This window comes from Ictalurus punctatus, chromosome 24 (assembly GCF_001660625.3).
Source record: "Ictalurus punctatus breed USDA103 chromosome 24, Coco_2.0, whole genome shotgun sequence".
Classification (NCBI taxonomy): domain Eukaryota; kingdom Metazoa; phylum Chordata; class Actinopteri; order Siluriformes; family Ictaluridae; genus Ictalurus; species Ictalurus punctatus.
The window spans coordinates 8,811,508-8,832,789 of record NC_030439.2 but is presented as its reverse complement, the minus strand read 5'-3'; the positions used below and the strand labels follow the sequence as shown (position 1 = coordinate 8,832,789).

Genomic DNA, 21,282 nt, shown 5'->3' with positions numbered 1-21,282 from the left:
AGAATTAATGTTTCCCTCAATGTTGCCCAGGCCCTGAAGCAGCAGAGCATCCCCACACCATCACACTACCACCACCATGCTTGACCATAGGTATGATGATCTTTTTGTGGAATTTTGTTTGGATTACGCCAGATGTAACATGACCCTTGTCTTCCAAACACTTCCACTTTCCACTCATCAGTCCACAGAACATTCCCAAAAGGTGTGAGGAACATGTACTCCAATTCCAGATTTCTGGGACTACGGCTGCTTCTAAGGCCAAACAGACTTCATATAAAACCATAATGAACTTTTTCCACACTATCTGTTGTTACCCAGATGAGGATGGGTTCCCTTCCGAGTCTGGTTCCTCTAAGGTTTCTTCCTCTTAACATTTTAGGGAGTTTTTCCTTGGCACCGGCTTGCTCAACTGGGATGAATTCGCACGTTTTATATCGGTATACCGTGTTTATATGTTTCTGTAAAGCTGCTTTGAGACAATGACTATTGCAAAAATTGCTATACAAATAAAATCGAATTGAATCAAATCTAATCAAGGTGTGTTATTCTGGGTTATCAATGGTTTTCACCTCGCCACTCTTCCATGGATGCCATTTTTGCCCAGTGTCTTTCTGATAGTGGAGTCATGAACAGTGACCTTTATTAATGCAAGAGAGGCCTGTAGGTCCTTTGATGTTGTCCTTGTCTTTTGTGACTTCCTGGATGAGTCGTTGCTGTGCTCTTGGAGGAATTTTGGAAGGTCAGACACTTCTGTGAAGAAACACTACTGTGTCAAGGTTTTCTATTTGGAGATAATGGCTCTCACTGTGGTTCTTTGGCATCCCAGAGCCTTTAAAATAGCTTTGTAACCCTTCTCAGACCGATGTATTTCAATCACCTTCTTCCTCGTCATTTCTGGAATTTCTTTCAATTGTGTCATAGACCCAAGACCTTTTAACCAACTTCTCATTTAAAAACTGTATTTTGTGCTTACTTAGATTGCCTTTGTTTTATCTTAGATTTTGTTTTAATTTCTGAAACAATTCAGTATGGGATATACACAAAAGCAGAAGAAATACTTTTTCCCCCAGCACTGTAAGCAGTTGTAGATCCTTCACAGACAGCATTTTAATCACAAACATTTCATACAGATAGACAAAACTAGTTCGGCAATGTATAAACATTTTATTTACTCTAAACACTTACAAGAACAAAAACACCGACACAGATCACTGTATATCTTTCAGTTTTTACTCAGTGGGCTTTTTTTTGTTTGTTTTTTTTTTTTAAGTTGGCCAAGGCAGCAAAAATCTATCATACTGTATATTACAACATGCTGTCTACACTGCCCACACCAGGAATGGAAAGTAATATAGACACACTAATTAAAAAAAAAAAAATCATTAAAGTATAAAAGCAACATTTTACAGCAGTTGGAATACTGACGTTTAAGTAACAGCATGTCTTATATCATTAAAATCGCTGAAGAGAATAAACGGAGGCCAGATTGGGGGGGAGGAGGAGGGGGGGAAGAAAAGAAAAAAAAAACAGGAGCACAACAAAATTACCTTCTGCTTTAATCATGTTTCATGTGGATCATTTTCAGTGCCTTCTTTTTTTTTCCTTTCTTTTTTTTTTTTTGCACATATGAAGCTCTGTAGCAAATATAAACAACAAATGCTCATCATCTTCTGACCAGGGAAGTGTCTCACGAAGCAGGTTTAATATTAACTGCGTCCCTAACCTATTCAGACTGTATAACATACAGGGTATGCTATAAATGTGTCGCGAATGCAATTCAATTTATTGTGGGTTCTGTCGATCCAAGTATGCACGATCCAGGATTACACGGGTTTGTTGCGAGCAGTCGATGGTGTGAAGCATGGTGGGGTCTCAGGCAACACATTTTACAGAACAAGATCAGACACTAAGAAAATATGACTATAAACCAAGATTTAATAAATGCCATTGCTACTGCCAAGGAAGAGGTCTCCAAGAAAATGCCTTTTAATTCATTAATTAGTGTGAATTACCATTTCAGCAAACAGGAAGTACCATGCCCTGAACAGGACAAGAGGATGAGAAGCAGGTAATATCTAATGATAGTGATGGAAAGTGTGTGCGCCTTGAGTTTACTTCTAGCAACTCCAACCAAACTTTTGATACGTCATGTGCATGTGCGCTATATGGTCAAAAGTATTCAGACACCCGGGTATTGAACATCCCTTTCCAAAACCATGGGTATTATTAATATTAATATTAATAATAATAATAATAATAATAATAATAATAATAATAATAATAATGAGTTGTTCCCACTTTGCTGTTAAATAAGCGCCACACTTCTGGGACATCTTTCCACTAGATTCTGGAGCGTGGCTGTGGGGATTTGTGTTCATTCAGTTACCAGCACATTAGTGAGATGTTGAGGCTTCAGTTCCAATTCACCCCAAAGGTGATCAGCGGGGTTGAGGTCAGGGCTCTGTGTAGGACACTAGTTCTTCCACTTCCTTCCAACCTTCTCAAACCATGTCTTCATGGAGCTCGCTTTGTGCACAGGGGCATCGTCATGATGGAACACGTTTGAGTTCCAGTGAAGGGAAAACAACATACAGAGATATCTTTGTGGCAATTGTTTGTGGAAGAACCGCATATGGGTGTGATGGTCGGGTGTCCACATGCTTTTGGCAATATAGTGCATCATCTATGATCACACAGTGTGTGAATAACCGAGTCCACTTTTTTTTTTTTATCTGTGGAACACACTCTGAACCAGGATATGTGGTATTCAAGCTTGTGAGCACACACCGAGGCTCACGCAAACAGCATGTAGGTCAGCTACACAAGGAAAAGAATGAGAACAGAGGAAGCCACTGAGCATACTGATTTTAGCAAAGAAGCTTAGTGGAAAATATAATATTCCTATTATCACTGTGCCTAAAATACAGTCAAGCCTATACACAAAATGAAGTGGCATATGCAACATCTGAACATTTATCTTATTGCAAAAGTGGCCTCGTGTCACCTCAGGGCTGTAGTGATAATCTGAAAAGTAGCTGTTCATTCATGATTGGTGGCTGATCAATTAAAGTAGCTTAGGTTTTAATACTGCACAAAATCATCTTACCTGGCCCAGAGCAGGGAAAAACCAAAAGGAAAATGAACATTGACCTGTAAAGAGACCCTCTCATAAAACCTGTGAAACTTTCAAACAATGTCGAGACCATTTCCAGAGAGGACTGCTGAATTTGGTAAGTCAGGGAACAAACGAGCGGCCGAAGAGCTGCTTTACGGTCCGTGATCCTGAACTCATACGCCTGGCCTGGTATAGGTTGAGGCGTGCGGTTACCATGACAACGCAGCCTGGTAAAACCTGCTCCATCACTACGAGGCAGTACACACAGGGTTAGATCGAGCTATGCTTAAAGTTAGATAGCTAAACAATAAATCGTGCTTCGTGAGACAGGCCTGTCGAAGAGAAAAGCCACAGAAATGTCATTTCGTTTTCCCTGATCAAACACACTCGGTTTCATCTCATTAGCTAATTAGGCTGTGATTCAAGTGTGCAAGAGGAGGGAAAACATGGGAAATCGTGCAGAGCCGTGGCACCCCAGGAGTCCTGGAACGAGCGCCTTTGCGCCAATTCACTTCAATAGGTGGCGATGGTGACGTCCGCTTATTTATTTATTTCCCCCCCAAAAGACAGTCAGATTATGAGCCCATAGAGCGCTCGGTTAGGTGGGCGTCACTGGACATGACAATGGCACATTCAGTTTTCATCACACCTGCATGGAAATTAGTGGAAAGTGGATAAGAGTAATGAGAGGAGCAGACAGGAAGTACTGCAGGGTCGCGCGGTCCAATGTTCTTTCAGTCACAGCGACATCGAGGCTTACGGAGAAAACTTTTTGGCTTGTGCTCGGACCCTTTTTTCATATTCCACTCTGTTTTGGCTGAAAAAACAAAAGACAAAAAAAAATAAAATCAACAGCAGCAGCATTTGATTGGACAACAACCTTCCACAAATTCAGTTTGAAGACGAACCGTCAGGTCGTTGCTCGCCAGAGATTACATATTGAACATACTGAAGCTTAGCGATTGCATTGACTTTACCAGTAAATTGTGTACGCCTCCGCTTGTGCAGGATCCTGAATATTTGGCTCGTTTAGGAGTTCTTGGATTCCTAGCAAGATCTAGAAAAGAGAAATCCAACGAGAGGAGAGGTGAACAGCACTGATTACCTGCCTTTCATGAGAACATTCTGCCCCCTTCAGGCACACAGTATACAAGGCAATTATAATCTCTTACATGACACTTATTAGATAAATGAAGTTACTGGGAGTCAAACGCTTTAATACATATCGTTTAGCTTGTCGGGACACAATGTATTGTGCTTAGCAGAATTTACATTTTCTCCTTTGGCAGACGCTTTTATCTGCTTACGGCTGGCAAACGCAAATGACACACTTTTCATTAACACACAAACAGCATGAAATGAGCACAAAAAAACTAAACAAAAAAAAATCATCCAAGTAAATGTCATGCAAGTTATTTAAATATGACAGTGGTTATTTCCAGACGACTTACAACAACAACTACATCAAGCCAGCAACCGACTGACAACCATCCACCCACTGACTTCCTTTTGCTATAGATATTTTTAGCTCTTGTTTGTGAGTTCTTGTTTCTTATTAGCTCTTGTTTCTAGGCTCCTTTTCAGCGAGTGCAAGCTTTAATGGATATAAACTGAGAGACTGATACGGTGAGTCAATTCTCACTTCTTTGTCTGGCCATGTGCCGTGTCCCAGATGTACCAGAACAGCCTTTAACTCAACACGCTACCGACCCTTTCAGGGGCGAGTAATTTTACGAACTTACAGTTGCAATAGAAATTATTCAACCCCCCGCCCTTTGCAAATCAGGTTTATTGTCAAAATTTACAGACTTTCAGCTGTTTGCAATGAACAAATCAACTGAAATAGTTCAACACAGCGAATGCTTCAAGCGCTTTCCCCAAATTCAACTGAAAATGCAACTTATAATGACTTCTCAAGTCTCAAAATTATTCAACCTCTTCATGGCAAACATTTTTAGTACTTAGTAGAGCACCCTTTTGCTGTTATGACCTGCTGCAAACGAGATGCATAGCCAGACACCAGTTTCTGGCAGCGTTCCTGAGGAATCTTAGCCCATTCCTCATGAGCAATGGCCTCCAGTTCAGTAATATTCTTGGGTTTGTGTGCTGCAACCACCTTCTTCAAATCCCACCAGAGATTTTCTATGGGGTTCAAGTCAGGTGACTGTGATGGCCCTGTAGAGTCTTCCAGGACTTCTTCTGCAACCAAGCCTTGGTGGAATTTGAGGTATGCCCAAGCTTCAGCTTCCTCACAGACAGCGTGACGTTTTCTAGTAGGATTTCCTGATACTTCAATGAATCCATCTTGCCTTCCACATGCTGTAGGTTTCCAGTGCCAGAGGACACAAAGCAGCCCAAGAGCATCAGGTATTTCATGTGTTCCAGCTCAAGCACATCTGGTGTGCTTTTGATTACTGTAGTGGCATCAGGTGTGCTTGAGACAACACCTGTTTTGCATATTTGTGCTTTTGTGAGAGAGTCTATTCATGGGGTTGAATAATTTTGTAACTGGAGAAGTGAATTTGGGGAACCACTTGAAGCATTCGTTGTGTTGAAGTATTTCAAGTGCTTTTGTTTGATTTGTTCACTGCAAACAGCTGAAAGTCAGTGAAGCTTGACAATAAGTCTGATTTGCAATGGGGGTTGAATCATTTTGACTGCATCTGTAAATATACGTTCACAATAAAATATCTAGAATTATTCTACCGTGTACAAAAAATTTTTTTTTGCTGATTTACTGGTCACTGTTTTCCTCAGAACACATTTTATTAAAACTGTCACTCGAGTCGAATTAACATTATTCAAAGTTTTGCTTGGATTTAATTTTATTTTATTCATTTATTTTTTTCATTTACTGAGGTTTGGATTTCAACCTACTACATCAAGTATGTTAATCGCTATAATAATCGCTATAATACTGTAATAAATGTAACTTTGAAAATAGTGGGTTGTGATTACTACCAGTGTAACAAATTACACGATCATGGACACACTGGACAATAAACCCCTCTCTGGTGCATATTGTATTTTGGGAGATGTCAGGGCACTTCTTTTACAACAGAAGTTGTTCGATAGTAACTGAGTCATTTCTCCAAATAAATATATTTATACCACGGTCTGTCTGAATACTCGATTCTGATTGGCTAGAAGGTTTTGACAAATTTTGTTTTGTTTTATTTTTTATAAATATTCTTTATTTATTATTTAAGTGTTTTTTGATTAATTTTGGATGTCTCTATTTTTATTTGGAGTAGGATTTCTTTGGATGCATATCTTTTATTTAATTTAATATTTATTGATAGTTTTTATATATATATTTTATATATATCTTACAAAAAAAAACAAAAACAAAAAAAAAAAAAACACAACAGTACCTTTTCATGGTACAGTCAGTACTGTTTATTTTTGTGATAAAGTTCAACAATATCTTAGTCTGATTTAACAGTATGATTTATGGCCGAATTCTAGATCTATTATTTCCATTATTTTTTCATTCATTCAAATTCTGTACTGCAAACATCAATGACCGCTTTAACTTGTCAATGCTGACAAGTGACCACGGTATAATCCACAGCTAGGTGTTTTTTACATGATTTTAATGCAAGACATGGAGGCAGAAGAACCAGCCAAAGCCAGGAGGAGTGCATTAAAATCGTGTAATGCATACCTAGCCGTGGATCGTCCCACTTATACTACAGCACTTTCATTTTAATTCTAAAAATTATTTATATTATTTGAATAATCTGATTGGTCAGAAAGCGTGTACTGTTTTTTGTAGTTCTGTAGGGTGTGCTCGTTCTAATACGTTTCTATAGTAACAGCTCAAGCACAGACACTTATACGTATGGAGAGACACACACATCTATATCTACAGACACAGACGGAGAGAGAGCAAGAGAGACACAGACAGAGAGACACAGAGAGAGAGAGAGACAGCGCAAGAGAGAGAGACAGACAGAAAGAGAGTGCGAACGAGAGAGAGAGAAAGACAAAGAGACACACAGAGAGAGAGACACACAGGGAGAGAAAGAGATGCCTTTGTGGAAATGACTTTACTGTGGTTATGATGTAAGTGAAAACAGGAAGTAACTTGTCTCTCGGACGTTCCACAACAATAAATCTAAATATAAACCGTTAAAGTGTGATGTGTGGTTCAGTATTAAAGTACACAATGTATAAATGGCTGTAAGCGGAATCACACACACTCCAGATCAGTGGTTATGAGATAATCCCCTTCGGGACGGTGAGCGTAACTGTGCTGGGTGCCGCATCACACCACCCTGTCGTGGATCTTCATACAAGCGTGTGTTTTTCCTTAAATAACACACCAAATTTATTTCAAACAGAACTTCTTAGTGACTCACTTTTCTGAGTAGTTTTAGCTTTTGAGTGGATTTTCTTTTTTGGTAACCAAACCCTTTTATTCCTGCACCAAAAATGCTACTTTTCACAGCCAGCCTTTAAGACATACAGATTTATGAATAATTAATAATAATACGAAGGTTAAAAGCAGGCAGAAACCCGGGGTGAGGAGGCAAACGCCATCTCAAAACATGCTACATGTAAAAGTGCAAAGCTTACCTGCTTGATCGTAATCGCTGGCCTCCAGTCTTTGTCCTCCTCTAGAATGGATAGACACACCGTGCCGGATGGATATACGTTTGGGTGGAAAAGTGGCGGCTCAAATTTACCTGGCGAGAACGAACGGCCGTCGATCGAATCAGCTTTACGTCGAGAACATGGGTGAAGTAATAACGCTGGAAAAGTACATAGGCATCACTCACATTTTGGAGGGGAGGACGGGTAATCGTCCTTGAAGAGCATCCGCAGTTTGAACAAGCCGCCTTCCCACGGTGTCTGAAGGAGGAAAAATATATACCAAACAAATTAATGCAAAAGAAGAAGAAACTAGTTTTCTAGTTGGTGAAATTATCTACAACACACATTTGCCCTTTCTTTCTGTTCGGTATTTACACTCAGTGGCCACTTTAATAGGAACACCTGCTCTCATTCATGCATTTATTGAAGACCAAGTAACGCTTTTCCGATCCGCTCCTGTGCCCAGTGCAGTCTTGGATTCAGCATACTGCGTGTTCAGACATGCTTTTCTGCTCACCACAGCGGTACAGAGTGGTTATCGGTGTTACCGTAGCCTTCCTGTAAACTCAAGAGACTGTTGCGTGTGAAAATCCCAAGACATCAGCAGTTTCTGAAACAGAGGTCGGCCGATTAACCGGCAGAGATAACAGATCGCTGGAACTATCGTTTATCTGCAGAAAAATCCACACCAATAGTGTTCCCCAGTTGCGTCCGTTGCAGAGCGGCCGAGAAGGGTACGCTGTCGTTATCCCGTATGAGAGCGGCCTCTAGAGGTGAAAAATAAACCATCAATGACTAATTTTTGTTGTGTTATTTAAAGTGTTTTTTTTTATTCTTTTTGGACGTCTCTATTTTTATTTGGAGTGTTACTTTTCGGTTCGGATGTTTATCTTTTTATTTAATTTATTATTTATTAATAGTTCATATACATATACACACACACATATATATATATATATATATATATATATATATATATATGAATATATTTATAGCATTTTTAAAAGTATAGTACATTTTCATGGTACAGTCAGTGCTGTTTATTTTTCTAATAAAAAGTTTAGTAAGAGTTTTCTTTGAGTGTTATGTTTTTATTCAGTATCAATCGTAAAAACTACCAGCTGCCCCACTTGGTTGTCGGTTTCTGTAAAATCCACTATCGGGCGACCTCGGTTCTGAAATATACAAATTATCCTATTTGTCACAACCACCCATGCCACAGTTAAAAAGTCACCGAGATCACATTCTCTCCCCATTCTGATATGAACTGCTGCAACATGATTTGCTGACTGGATAACTACAGGTATTGAAGTGAAGTGTATTTAGTAGCACTCGTACCAGGTTCGAGCTCTGAAAGGCCAAACCAGCATATATTCGTACGCATTTTATGAGTGTACTGTACATCACAGTCATTAAACCACATACTTCATATGATGCTGAGATTATGGACTGTTATAAATTATGAGCTAGCACTTCGACTGATCACACTGTCTACTCGCTAGCCACTTCACGTACATTGCAACCTTATGGCCTACACTGTTTTGGAATAAAACTCAGCGTTATTCTGACACTTCTTCAGCTTGGCTACTGACACTGTGCTTCTACCTTGACAGTGTAAACACTTTGCAGATCTTTGGTCTGAGTGCAACAGTTTCCTACCTTGGGGTTGTGGCTTCCTGGATGGTTCTAGCTATTCGCTAACCAAAACTGTTTGGGTGAAAGCTACTGCACAGTACAAACAGGCCCATCTCACACATCAAACATCACATACAGAGCTTCAGGATCCTCACCGTTACATTCACCGACAAATACATTCCCCATGGTCCTCACTTTTCATAAACACATACATCTTTCAGTGGGGAAGTTCATACAGTAGTTACCATATCAGAGCTGCATAACACACTGCCACCGTTTAGTTATTTTTTTCCTCAATAATTGCTTAATTATGTTTGTGCAGTGTAACTAAAAATATATCCATGACAGTGGAAAGAAAGAAAGAAAAGAAGAAGAAGAAGAAATTAGATACTAAAGTCTGCTAGCTCTCCCTAACTTGGAGAGATCCTCACCCCTTTCTTTCCAGGGATGGCACACTCCCAGTTCATCAGATTCATCGTTCCATCTGGGTTTTTGGTTGGAACAGCTACAAAACCCTTTGAAGAAAAACAAACAAACAAATCAACATCAGGCTGAACAAAACAGAAATTACCTAAAACTATCTAACAACCGAGTCTTTAAAAAAACTGCATCCAGTGCACCAAAGGGTGAAAGCTCATTTTAAAGCAGCGGTATGTATAATTTGTGGGATGTTTTCCGACAGCATTATCACAGTCCCCCTCAATATAAATCGATGAAATACTTCATATTTATTCCTTCAATCCCTGAAGGATTTCACAATCGCAGAAATTTATGCAAAAACGCCACAATACTCAGAGGAGCTCGCCATTTTTCAAAGATACCGCAGGTTTTCGCAGATTTGGGCCAAGACATTCAGCCACGTGCTTCGAACACGAGTACAGCTACAGTAAAAGCTCTCTTTACCAGCAAAGATCACTGTGAAAACATTGTGCGATTTCGCCAATTCAAGTAGTTTTCTGCAAAAAAAAAAGCACAAAAACTGCATCGCAAATTTTAAAGAACATTTTTTTTTAAAAACGCCACAAACTCAAGCATGTGTCTGCAACAATCAATATAAGTTTTAAATATAGTTAGAATTTAAATATCTACCACTTGCAGTTACAGTACATTGCACATATCTTTTATTGACTGTCTTTGTCTATTGTCTTGCACCACAGAATTAGCCTGGTAGAGTTGTGTTGTACTGTAACCCTTGTGTTGGTATAATGGCAATAAGGTTGAACTGAATTGAATTAAGGCTGGGGGAAATATTGATATAACAATATCACGATAAATCATGTCAGTATACGTTTTACTGTTATTTCAGTTTTTGTTTTTTAAACGTACAAACGGAGCAGATGTTCAAATGTTGATTCATTTAAAAAAGCTCATTTAAAAAAAATAATAATTAATCTTGGCTCATTTAAAAATCTCTCACTGTTAAATATTTAGAATTTATTTATATTTTTTAAATCTAAAAAAACTAAAATTTATGAAGGTCAGTCAAATGACAAACCCTAAACTAGAATTTAATCGAACCTATAATTGTTGCTAGAGGAATCTGGATACTCATTAAACACTGGGACATTTGCGATGAACAAAATGGAGACGATGCAGAAAAACGATACGCTTTTGTGACGCCTATGTGCAATAAACAATTAAAGTCATATTTTACAGACATTCAATCAAGTATCACTGGAGACTTTTTTCGTTTTGGCTTTATGCAACCCTACCAGTATTGCTGTTCACAAACATCGTGATGTGTATCGCGAATCGGAGAAACACGTTTGAGAAACGCGATATTTTTGTCACCCCTATTTCTCACTCTCAGTTGTTTTACACTAACGATCAACAGGCAGAGAAAATAAAGTGTGAGAGTAAGGTGAGAGCTGCAAGTGAGGCATCATAATCGATCCTCGAAAGCAGCGGGACATTTCGTGTGCGTAAGGTTAAGACGTACGTGTCTGGAAAAGTCTCACCGAACTTATCTTGTATTTATAGCAATTTCAAGACGAAGTCTCGGATATTCAAGCTGTTCATCTCTGAGTTGTTTCTATGGCAACAGACAATTCAGCTTAATGTCTTTCGGACAGATCAGGAAACTGCTGTTTCTGATATTGAGGTAAATCCAGACATTATACTTGTCATACCTACAATGGTGCTTGAAAGTTTGTGAACCCTTTCTAGAATTTTCTATATATTTGTGCATAAATATCAGCATCATCAGATTTTCCTAAAAGTACACAAAGAGAACCCAATTAACAAATGAGACAAAAATATTATACTTGGTCATTTATTTATTGAGGAAAATGATCCAATATTACATATCTGAGAGTGGTGAAAGTATGTGAAGCTTTGCTTTTAGTATCTGGTGTGACCCCCTTCTGCAACAATAACTGCAACTAAACATTTCCAGTTACTGTTGAACAGTCCTGCACATCGACTTGAAGGAATTTTAGCCCATTCCTCAGTACAGAACAGCTTCAACTCTGGGATGTTGGTGGGTTTCTCACATGAACTGCTTGCTTCAGGTCCTTCCACAACATTTCTATTGGATTAAGATCAGGACTTTGACTTGGCCATTCCAAAAATTTAACTTTATTCTTCTTTAATCATTCTTTGGTAGAATGACTTGTGTGCTTAGGATCGTTGTCTTGCTGCATGTCCCACCTTCTCTTGAGATTCAGTTCACAGACAGATGTCCTGACATTTTCCTGTAGAATTCACTGGTATAATTCAGAAGTCTTTCTTCCATCATTGATGGGAAGTTGTCCTGGACCAGATGCAGCAAAACAGGTCCAAACCATGATACTACCACCACCATGTTTCACAGATGGGATAAGGTTCTTATACTGGAATGAAGTGTTTTCCTTTCTACAAACATAACACTTCTCATTTAAACCAAAAATTATATTTTGGTCATCTATACAGAAAATATTGTTATACCAGACTTCTGGCTTGTCCACTTGACCTTTAGCAAACTGCAGATGGGCAGCAATGGTCTTTTTGGAGAGTGGCGTTTTTCTCCTTACAACCCTCCCATGCACACCATTGTTGTTCAGTGTTCTCCTGATGGTGGACTCATGAACATTAGCCGATGTGAAGGAGGCATTTAGTTGCTTAGAAGTTACCCTGGTTCCTCTGTGACCTCGTGGACTACTATACATTTTACTCTTGGCGTGATCTTTGTTGGTCTCCACTCCTGAGGAGGGTAACACTGCTCTTCAATTTCCTCCATTTGTACACAATCTGTCTGACTGTAGATTGGTGGAGTCCAAACACTTTAGAGATGGTTTTGTAACATTTTCCAGCCTGATGAGCATCAACAGCTCTTTTTCTGAGGTCCTCAGGAATCTACTTTGTTCATGCCATGATACACTTCCACAAACATGTGTTGTGAAGATGAGACTCTGATAGATCCCTGTTCTTTAAATAAAACAGGACACTCACTCACCCTGATTGTCATCCCATTGACTGAAAACACCTGACTCTAATTTCACCTTCAAATTAACTGTTAATCCTAGAGGTTCACATACTTTTGCAACTCACATATATGTAATATTGTAACATTATCCTCAGTAAATAAATTACCAAGTATATTATTTTTTTTGTCTTCTTTGTTTAATTGGGATTTCTTTATCTACTTTCAGGACTTCAGAAAAGTGAGTTATACAGATACTGTATATAAACAATCAAGCACCACTGTACTTTAAAAGTCATGTGTGTTTTTTTTAAGTGACGCATCAAAACACATCCAAATGTCCATCCAGTAATTACAAGTTTGGCTAAAACGTAAATGCCCTTTTTTTTTTTAAACAACCCAGAAGCTGTTAATTACTATAATTCCGACATGATGACGATAACACTAAAACTAGCGCACACTCTCACACACACACACACACACAAAACTGGCAGCGGAAAGCTCGTAGGTGGGGTTATCACTAGATCTGGGGTCAAACTGCGTATATTTTCCATGTGAGGAGTCGAGTGTGATGGCACATCACCCTGCTCAGATTTATTACAGGTTAAGACTTACAATTGGAACAATGGAATTGTTCTGAGTCGCTGAAGAACAAAATCTCAGCTGCTAAGCTGAGAAGGAACACACACGGCATTTATCAGATTGGTGATAAATAATGAAATTGATCAGTGCTCTCCTTCTGAGTGCGTTTTTACATCTCTGTCGAGGTGCATGTGCTTAGCGTGCTCTGACTCCAGTGAGACTAATCTGCGTTGATACAGATATGACTCCATCTGAAAGCTGGTCTTCAAGTCTAACTGCATCACTGATGATTGGCCTGCTTTTGAATAGTGATTGTACTGTGTAGTGTATTTGTTCGAGTACAGATATTTACTCTACTGACTGTGATTGACAGGAGAGAGATTTTTGAGATATCATGGAATGTTTTTCTATAAAAATTAGAAATTTTATTTTTAGCAAAAGTATGTGAACCTCTAGGATTAGCAGTTCATTTGAACGTGAAATTAGAATCAGGTGTTTTCCATTAACGAGATGACAATCAAGTGTGAGTGAGTGTCCTGTTTTATTTAAAGAACAGATCTATCAAAGTCTGATCTTCACAACATATGTTTGTGGAAGTGTATCATGGCACAGACAAAGGAGATTTCTGAGGACCTCAGAAAAAGAGTTGTTGATGCTGGACAATGTTACAAAACCATCTCTAAAGAGTTTGGACTCCACCAATCCACATTCAGACAGATTGTGTACAAATGGAAGAAATTCAAAACCATTGGTACCCTCCCCAGGAGTGTTGACCAACAAAGATCACTCCAAGAGCAAGCGGTGAAATAGTCCACGAGGTCACAAAGGAACCAGGTTAACTTCTAAGCCTCAAGTTAAATCGTGTCAGAAACTCCCCAACTTATAACTGGGAATGTGGCAGTTTTCAAACTCATGTTAAATATTAATTACTTTACACCTGCCATCAATGACCCCAAATAAAGTCCAGCTGTTCCTATAGGACTCTCCTGACGTCTTCTTGGTAACCTCCAAATGGAAAAGCCATGGGCCGCAAAGAGCTTACAAAGCAGGTACGGGATCTCTCTGTTGAAAAATATCAATCAGAAGAGAGCTACAAAAATTTTTCCAAGGCATTGGATATACCATGGAACTCTGTATAGACAATCAACAAGTTGAGAAAACACAACATGACCACGACACTACTAATAACAGGACATCCCACTAAACTTGATGAGAAGATCAGGAGAAATCTGGTCAGGGAGGCTTCCAAGAGGCCTACAGCAAGATCATCAGAATTGCAGGAATTTCTGGCAAGTACTGGTTGCTCCCTACATGTGACAATCTCCCAAATTCTTCATATCCCTGGGCTGTGGAATAGGGTGGCAAGACGAAAGCCTTTTTTAACCAAAACATGAATTTATTTATTTATTTATTTATTTATTTAAATACGCCCAGTCTCCCAAAACCACATGGAATAATGTGTTGTGGACTGATGAGATAAAAGTGCAACTTTTTGGCCATAATACCAAAAGATGTGTTTGGCTCAAAAACAGCACAGCACTAAAAGAACACCATCCCCACGGGAAAGCATGGTGGTGGCAGCATCATACTTTGGGCCGTTTTTCTTCAGCTGGAACTGAGGCTTTAATCAGGGAATAATGAATAGCTCCAAATACCAGTCAATATTGGCACAAAACCTAAAGTCTTCTGCTAAAGAAGAGGAATTTCAGCTTTCCGCAAGACAACGACCCAAAGCAAACCTCCAGATCAACAAAGGAATGGCTTCACCAAAACAAGTTCAAGGTTTTGGAACGGCCCAGCCAGAGTCCAGACCTAAATCCAATCAATGACCTGTGGGGTAACATAAAGAGGGCTGTGGACAGGAGACGCCGAGCCGAATCTGACAGAGTTAGAACACTTTTGCAAGGAAGAACAACAGAATATTACTAAGTCAAGACAAGATGCTCCAAACTGACTGACTCTTACCTAAAAAGACTGAATGCTGTGATAAAATCTAAAGGTGCGTCAACTAAGTATTAGTTTAGGGGTGTGCACAGTTATGCAACCAGGATATTATGCATCCCCCCCCATTATTCTTACTGATTTTCAGTTTAATTAATAGGTAAAAGTTTCCGACAAGATTCTCCTGGTTTAATTTTTTTTTACATCACAAAAACCCGCCATTTTAACAGGGGTGTAGACGTTTTACATCCACCGTATATGCATTTTATTTAATACAAACCGAATTCCAGTTTACTTACAAACGGATGATCTTTCCGCCAAGCCTTTCGTTCTTGAGCGAGGCGACTCAAAGCTATACCAGACATGACTTCTGCCGCTCCTTAAACTGATGGATAGGAACCTGGAGGGAGGAAAAAAGCAGATGTGTGAAATAGTGACAAAATCCCTGGTTCTGTCTATTAACCAGACAAAGAAAACACATTAAAAGTTTTTTTGTTTGTTTGTTTCAAATTCATTTAACCTGTTCCTGCCAGTTCACAAAGCTCCGCCCCCCAGGATCTATGATGGCCAGTAGAGAAACCCCAAAATGTTTTTCCCAGAGAATTGAAAATACGGCCTGGTTCGTTATTGTTGTTTTTATCATGTTCTTATCTTCCAGGTTATTTGTACAAGTAAGGAATTTAAAACAAAATGACTATTGCACCTTTAAAGCATTCAAAGTCGTTTTGTTTTAAAATAAAATAAAGTCAAAGATATTGAAAATTTGATATTCATAGGCGTCAGATTCATCCTGATATAATCTTGATACTTCCTGAAGTGTCACCTGGGACCAACCGGAAGGGTTGTTTGCGTGATACGTGAGCCGTTTAAATAAACACAAGCCGACTTTGCCTTCGTGTGCTGCTCGGACAGTCCAATTTCTGACTCGCGGAAGTGTTTTTATTCAAACATGAGCTCGTTAGTACAGAGAGTGTGTGCGCACCGGTGGGTCTCATTCAGTCCCTACAGGATTTTGTGATCGCAGAAATTAATGCAAAATCAAGCAAACTCAACAATATCAAAATTACCGCAGATTCGGGCCGAGACGCGTCGTGATGATGTCACATGACATTTCAATCAGCCTAAGACCTCTTCGATTCTCGTACATCGAACACGAGTACAGCTAAAAACTTTCATTTACCAACAAACATAACCGCAAACAACCATGCACAACAATTTACTGCGATTTCACCAATTCATGTAATTTTCTGAAAAAATAAAAACAACATTTGCATCACAAATTTTGAAAGAATCTGCAGCACAACTCGAGCATTTTTGGCCACAACAGTCACAAAAATAACCTCTGTGAAATCCTGTAGACTGGATAGTGAACTGAGAAAGTGTGTGTGCGCGCTGTAAGATGCCATTTACTCTGAAAAATATGATTCAGTTGGTCAGTAAACTTGACGATTACTGCACATTATTCTGTTTAGTGGCAAAGTTGAAATGAAATCAATTCGAATAAATAAATAAATCAGCCTGTAACGTTGTGGGCGTGGCTTTGAACTTGATTTGCATACGAGTCTGAGGAACTGTAAAATGATTTCAATTGGAGTGTTGATTTCAATATTTCTTGTAATGTTTTGAGAGTTTTCTTCTTGCGTTTCAGTATGTGTGTGTTGAATTCTTCACGTTATAAAGACCGAGGTACTGCTCATACACAGCATACTGATCATACGTGCAGTTTCATTGGATATAAATTAGACACAGTATTATCCGTCTGATTTTTCAAATCATTTATCGCTATTAATGCTAAACGGCCAAACACTCACACACACACGACTGAGAAAAACAATGAGCGTGCACTAGGAAAACTTTAATATTGTAAAGCATTTGAGTTTTATAGGAGTTAATATAAACATAAGCAGGGCTTGTGTGTGTAATAATTCACTCATTTCCCCACATGAAGTTTTTCTACCGTTGGTAATTGGTAAAGGTGCCAAGTTTGCAATTCTTCCGGCACTGATGGGGGCAGCAAATATGCGCAAGTGTTTTAGTCGGTCCACAAGTGGTGAAGAAGAAGAACGCCTACAAGCACATGGGAAAACTACAGAAGATGGCAACAAGTTTAACTCCGGCCCGACTCGTTGAGAGGAAAGGTAGCATTGGTTGCCGGTGTGCATCGGTTGCTATCGTTCATTTCAAACAAAGTGAGGAAACACCTGGAATGTGGCGAAGCACCTGAAAGACGGTCCTATATTATGTTTGTTTGAGGCAGCTGGCATTGTGTCCGTGAAACCAGCTAATGTTATGCTCCATGTAACGTTTGCGATAGCCAGTTATTTGTTAAAGATGCTAACACATTACGATGTTATAAACTACTTCCTAATGGGCCACCATGCATCACCATTCAGCCCCTGTCCTGTCAGCTCAATGCAGCCTAATGTCACTAATAATTATTCACATGTTCATGCTTTTAATAAATCGTTTTGGCCTGCCACCATATCAGTGAATTTAATCACATCACATCAGTGATGTCCTCCAGGAGAGTTTTTAATTATTTTTGTTTTGTTTTTTTAAACCACACCCTGGTATCGACTTTGGTATCGAGTATCGTGTACTTTTGGTGTTATCGGTACCGACTACTAGATTTTTTGTATCGTGACATCCCTAGTTCACACTAGGGATGCCACGAGAACCGATACTTCGGGACCAACATTCTTAAAACATGACGGTACTTGTTTTTCTGCATTTCCGTTGGTACCGATTGTTACGGAAGTACCAAGGTTGCGATTCTTCCAGACCTGATGGGGGCAGCAAATACACGCAAGTGTTTTAGACAGTCCACAAGTGGTGAAGAAGAAGAGGAACGCCTACAAGCAAACTGGAAAAACTACAGTAGATTAGCTTAGCTAACAAGTTTGGTTCCGTCCCGACTTGTTGAGAGGAAAAGAGAGGAAAGCTAGTATCGGTTTCCGGTGTGCAACCGATGCTATCGTTCATTTCAAACAAAGCGAGGAACCACCTGGAATTTGGTAAAGCACCTGAAAGACGGTTCTATATTATGTTTGTTTGAGGCAGCTGGCATTGTGTCCGTGAAACCAGCTAACGTTATGCTCCATGTAATGTTTGCGATAGCCAGTTATTAACGATCCTAACACATTGCGATGTTATAAACTACCTCCTAATGGGCCACCATGCATCGCCATTCAGCCCGTGTCCTGTCAGCTAAATGTAGCCTCATGTCACTAATAATTATTCAAATGTTCATGCTTTTAATAAATCTTTTTCGCCTGCCACCATATCAGTGAATTTAAACTAATGCTTGCATTCAGAGTATAAGGTGTGTGTGGGTACGTGCTTAGGATTGCACGTCCACGCATTATCAGACAGTGTTTGACAACTAAAATACCCCCCCCCTCTCTGGATGTCCTCCAGGAGTTATTTTATTTTTTAAATTTTATCACACTGTGGTATTGACTTTGCTATCGAGTACTTTTGGTAGTATCGGTACCGACTACTAGATTTTTGGTATCGTGACATCCCTAGTTCACACGTAACTGCTTTTTCATTTAACAAAAAATAATTACTAATGAATAAATACATACATACATACATACATACATAAATAAATAAATAAATGAATGACAATGTTCCACCCACAACCACCTAGGCCCCCTGACAATCCTGGTCTACTTCTAACAAACATAAGGAAGGGAGGAAGGATGTAAAAAGAAAGTAAATAAGGAGAAAGGAAGGAAGTACTTTATTGATCCTGAGGAACTTTGGGGGAAATAAAGCTGAACCCCAGGCAGTGGTCCAGGAGGTCCAGGATGAAGCCCAGGACCAGCCAGTAATGCTACAGCAGTTTTATTCTCATGCGTCAGTCTGATTAAAGTGAAAAGCGTTGATCCATGACATACAGCAGCACATTCCACTTATTCACACGTCTCATCATCATGAGGAGATTAAATAAGTGGTGAAGTGAGTTCCCGCGTTCACACAGAAATATAAGTAACTCCGAACTCTTCTGGACTTCTGCAGTAACCTGACCATGGGGTTTTAAATCTCTCAACACTGAAATAAAACCTCATCTTTAATCAGGCCAGTTCCAATCAAACTAATACAGATGTGTTTTATTTCCTTCATTTATTTTAATGTGTCTTTAAATATTATGATTTCACACGTTTTTAATTCTTATCTTTATGCCACTTTTATTTATTGGCTCTGTACTGTAACGACGATTTCACTCTGTCTGTGTGTGTGTGTGTGTGTGTGTGTGTGTGTGTGTGTGTGTGTGTGAGTGAGTGAGTGAGTGAGTGAGTGAGTGAGTGAGTGAGTGAGAGAGAGAGAGAGAGAGAGAGAGCGAGCGTGTGTGACAGTGTAAGTAATGGGATGTATGTAATTGTATGGACATTTTGGCCAGGGCTCTCTCACAAAAGAGAGATTTATCATCTGAAGAGATTTCCTGGTTAAATAAACAAGGAAACAAACAAAATAAATATATAAACAAATAAATATTTCTATCTTACACTGTGATCTCGTTCCTTCGCAGTAAACCGAAAGGTAATTGAACTGAAAAATGACATGAAAGAAAAAAGAGAATTTGTCTGTTTTTGTGTGTGTGGGTGTGTACGTGTAAACAGGTAGCTCACTAATGAAGATGCTCAAATACGGTTATTCCAGCGCTAACAGAGAGCTAGCATCCCGGCTAACGAAATTACAAACCAACCACAAGCACCCGTGAACTTATTATTATTTTCATTTTTTTAAACATCAGTTTCATGCTTACCTTTAATTAGATTTTTAAAACCACCGTATTTTCTCCTGACAACTGTTTTTAAAGAAATGTGAATCAAACTCCAAACAGTTTGTAGCTGTAGCCTACTGGATAGCGAAGTTTCCCTCCTGTAAAAACATAGGATCACTAGGACCCACGAGGAGACCTTCAAGTGCCTGAATAAAAATATTCGTTAATTGTCGGGATTTATCACCGCAAACTGGGTTTTAAAAATAATATTTATTTAAGTAAACCCTGACAGAAGTAAACTGTGGTATCTATTCATGCTAAAGAAAAAGAAAAGGAAAAAAAACAAACAAACAACGAGATCCTAAGGAACGATTTGGAGGGGGTGGTATAAATAGTGGGGAAACTCGTTTTTTTAATTAATTTGTTTAATTAAATATTTTATCCGTATAATATGGACTTTAATCAGGCAATAACTCGGGCCACACACGCAGCTCGCGCAGAAATCAAATCTGTTCAAAATGGCGCCCTGAAAGCCGTAAACCCCGCCCTTTAGTGGCGTCATCGACGTGCACGGAAGCGCGAAAACGTTCAGCATTTTTAACCGTCACTCACACAGTTAGCAGGGCGTTAGCTTGTGTGCTAGCTTATATGCTTAAGTTTGAAATCTTTGTCCATTTGAAGATGAAATAAAGTTCAGTGCAAATGATATAGCCTGTAGCCATTTTTATTGTTAGTGCTAAAACAGAAATACACAAGAAAATCTTAACAGCACATCATACACTGTTAATTTAAACCTCTGTTTTACATTTCAATTGGCTGTTTTCTTTCTTTTTTATGTCATGTAATTAAAGAGCAATTCCACTCAAATGACGACAGCAGAGTACTTTCACACCTATTAGTCTGACTTCAATACTTGTGGTCTGTGTGCTATTTGGTTTGGTTTCTCATTGCAGCTAATAATAAAACTAATATGTTTGTGTGTGTGTGTGTGTGTGTGTGTGTGTGTGTGTGTGTGTTTATTTGCTCTTTTTGGTTGTCAGTCCAAATCTCCAGCACTACAGCTCTGTCCTTTGGCTCAGTTTAGCAGCTCATAATTACATAAATGTCATCCACAACCCAAAACACACAGCATGTTCGGTTCACTTCCTGTATTTGGGCCGCTTCAGGATCAAATCTGCTTCTCACTGTTATTGAACCGTGCTAGAGTTCGATTCGAATCATATCTAAACTACCTCACAAAGATAGTCTTGGGCTGGTGCGATTGCTGTATTCTCACATGCA

The 21,282-nt window shown here is 39.1% G+C and overlaps 1 protein-coding gene across 1 annotated transcript; it reads right to left on the bottom strand.

Annotated features, from left to right (window-relative positions):
- Positions 1–1,144: 1,144 nt before the first annotated feature.
- ube2ia (ubiquitin-conjugating enzyme E2Ia) lies at positions 1,145–20,200 on the bottom strand. Its single transcript, XM_017454866.3, has 7 exons — positions 20,044–20,200; positions 15,572–15,672; positions 9,781–9,864; positions 7,900–7,972; positions 7,697–7,806; positions 4,093–4,172; positions 1,145–3,932 (listed from the first exon to the last, which is right to left on the bottom strand). The coding sequence occupies exons 2-7, from the start codon at positions 15,635–15,637 to the stop codon at positions 3,872–3,874; spliced, it is 474 nt and encodes a 157-aa protein (XP_017310355.1). The 5' UTR covers positions 15,638–15,672; positions 20,044–20,200; the 3' UTR covers positions 1,145–3,871.
- Between the last annotated feature and the right edge of the window lie 1,082 nt (positions 20,201–21,282).

What these genes read in the sequence shown, in the direction of transcription:
- ube2ia (XM_017454866.3), bottom strand. Translation starts at nt 15,637, where the DNA reads ATGTCTGGTATAGCTTTGAGTCGCCTCGCTCAAGAACGAAAGGCTTGG. An exon ending in GGCGGAAAGATCATCCGTTT is followed by an intron (nt 9,865 to 15,571) that starts GTAAGTAAACTG and finishes TTTTCTTCAAAG; the next exon opens with GGTTTTGTAGCTGTTCCAAC. An exon ending in CCCGTCCTCCCCTCCAAAAT is followed by an intron (nt 7,807 to 7,899) that starts GTGAGTGATGCC and finishes CGTTCTCGCCAG; the next exon opens with GTAAATTTGAGCCGCCACTT.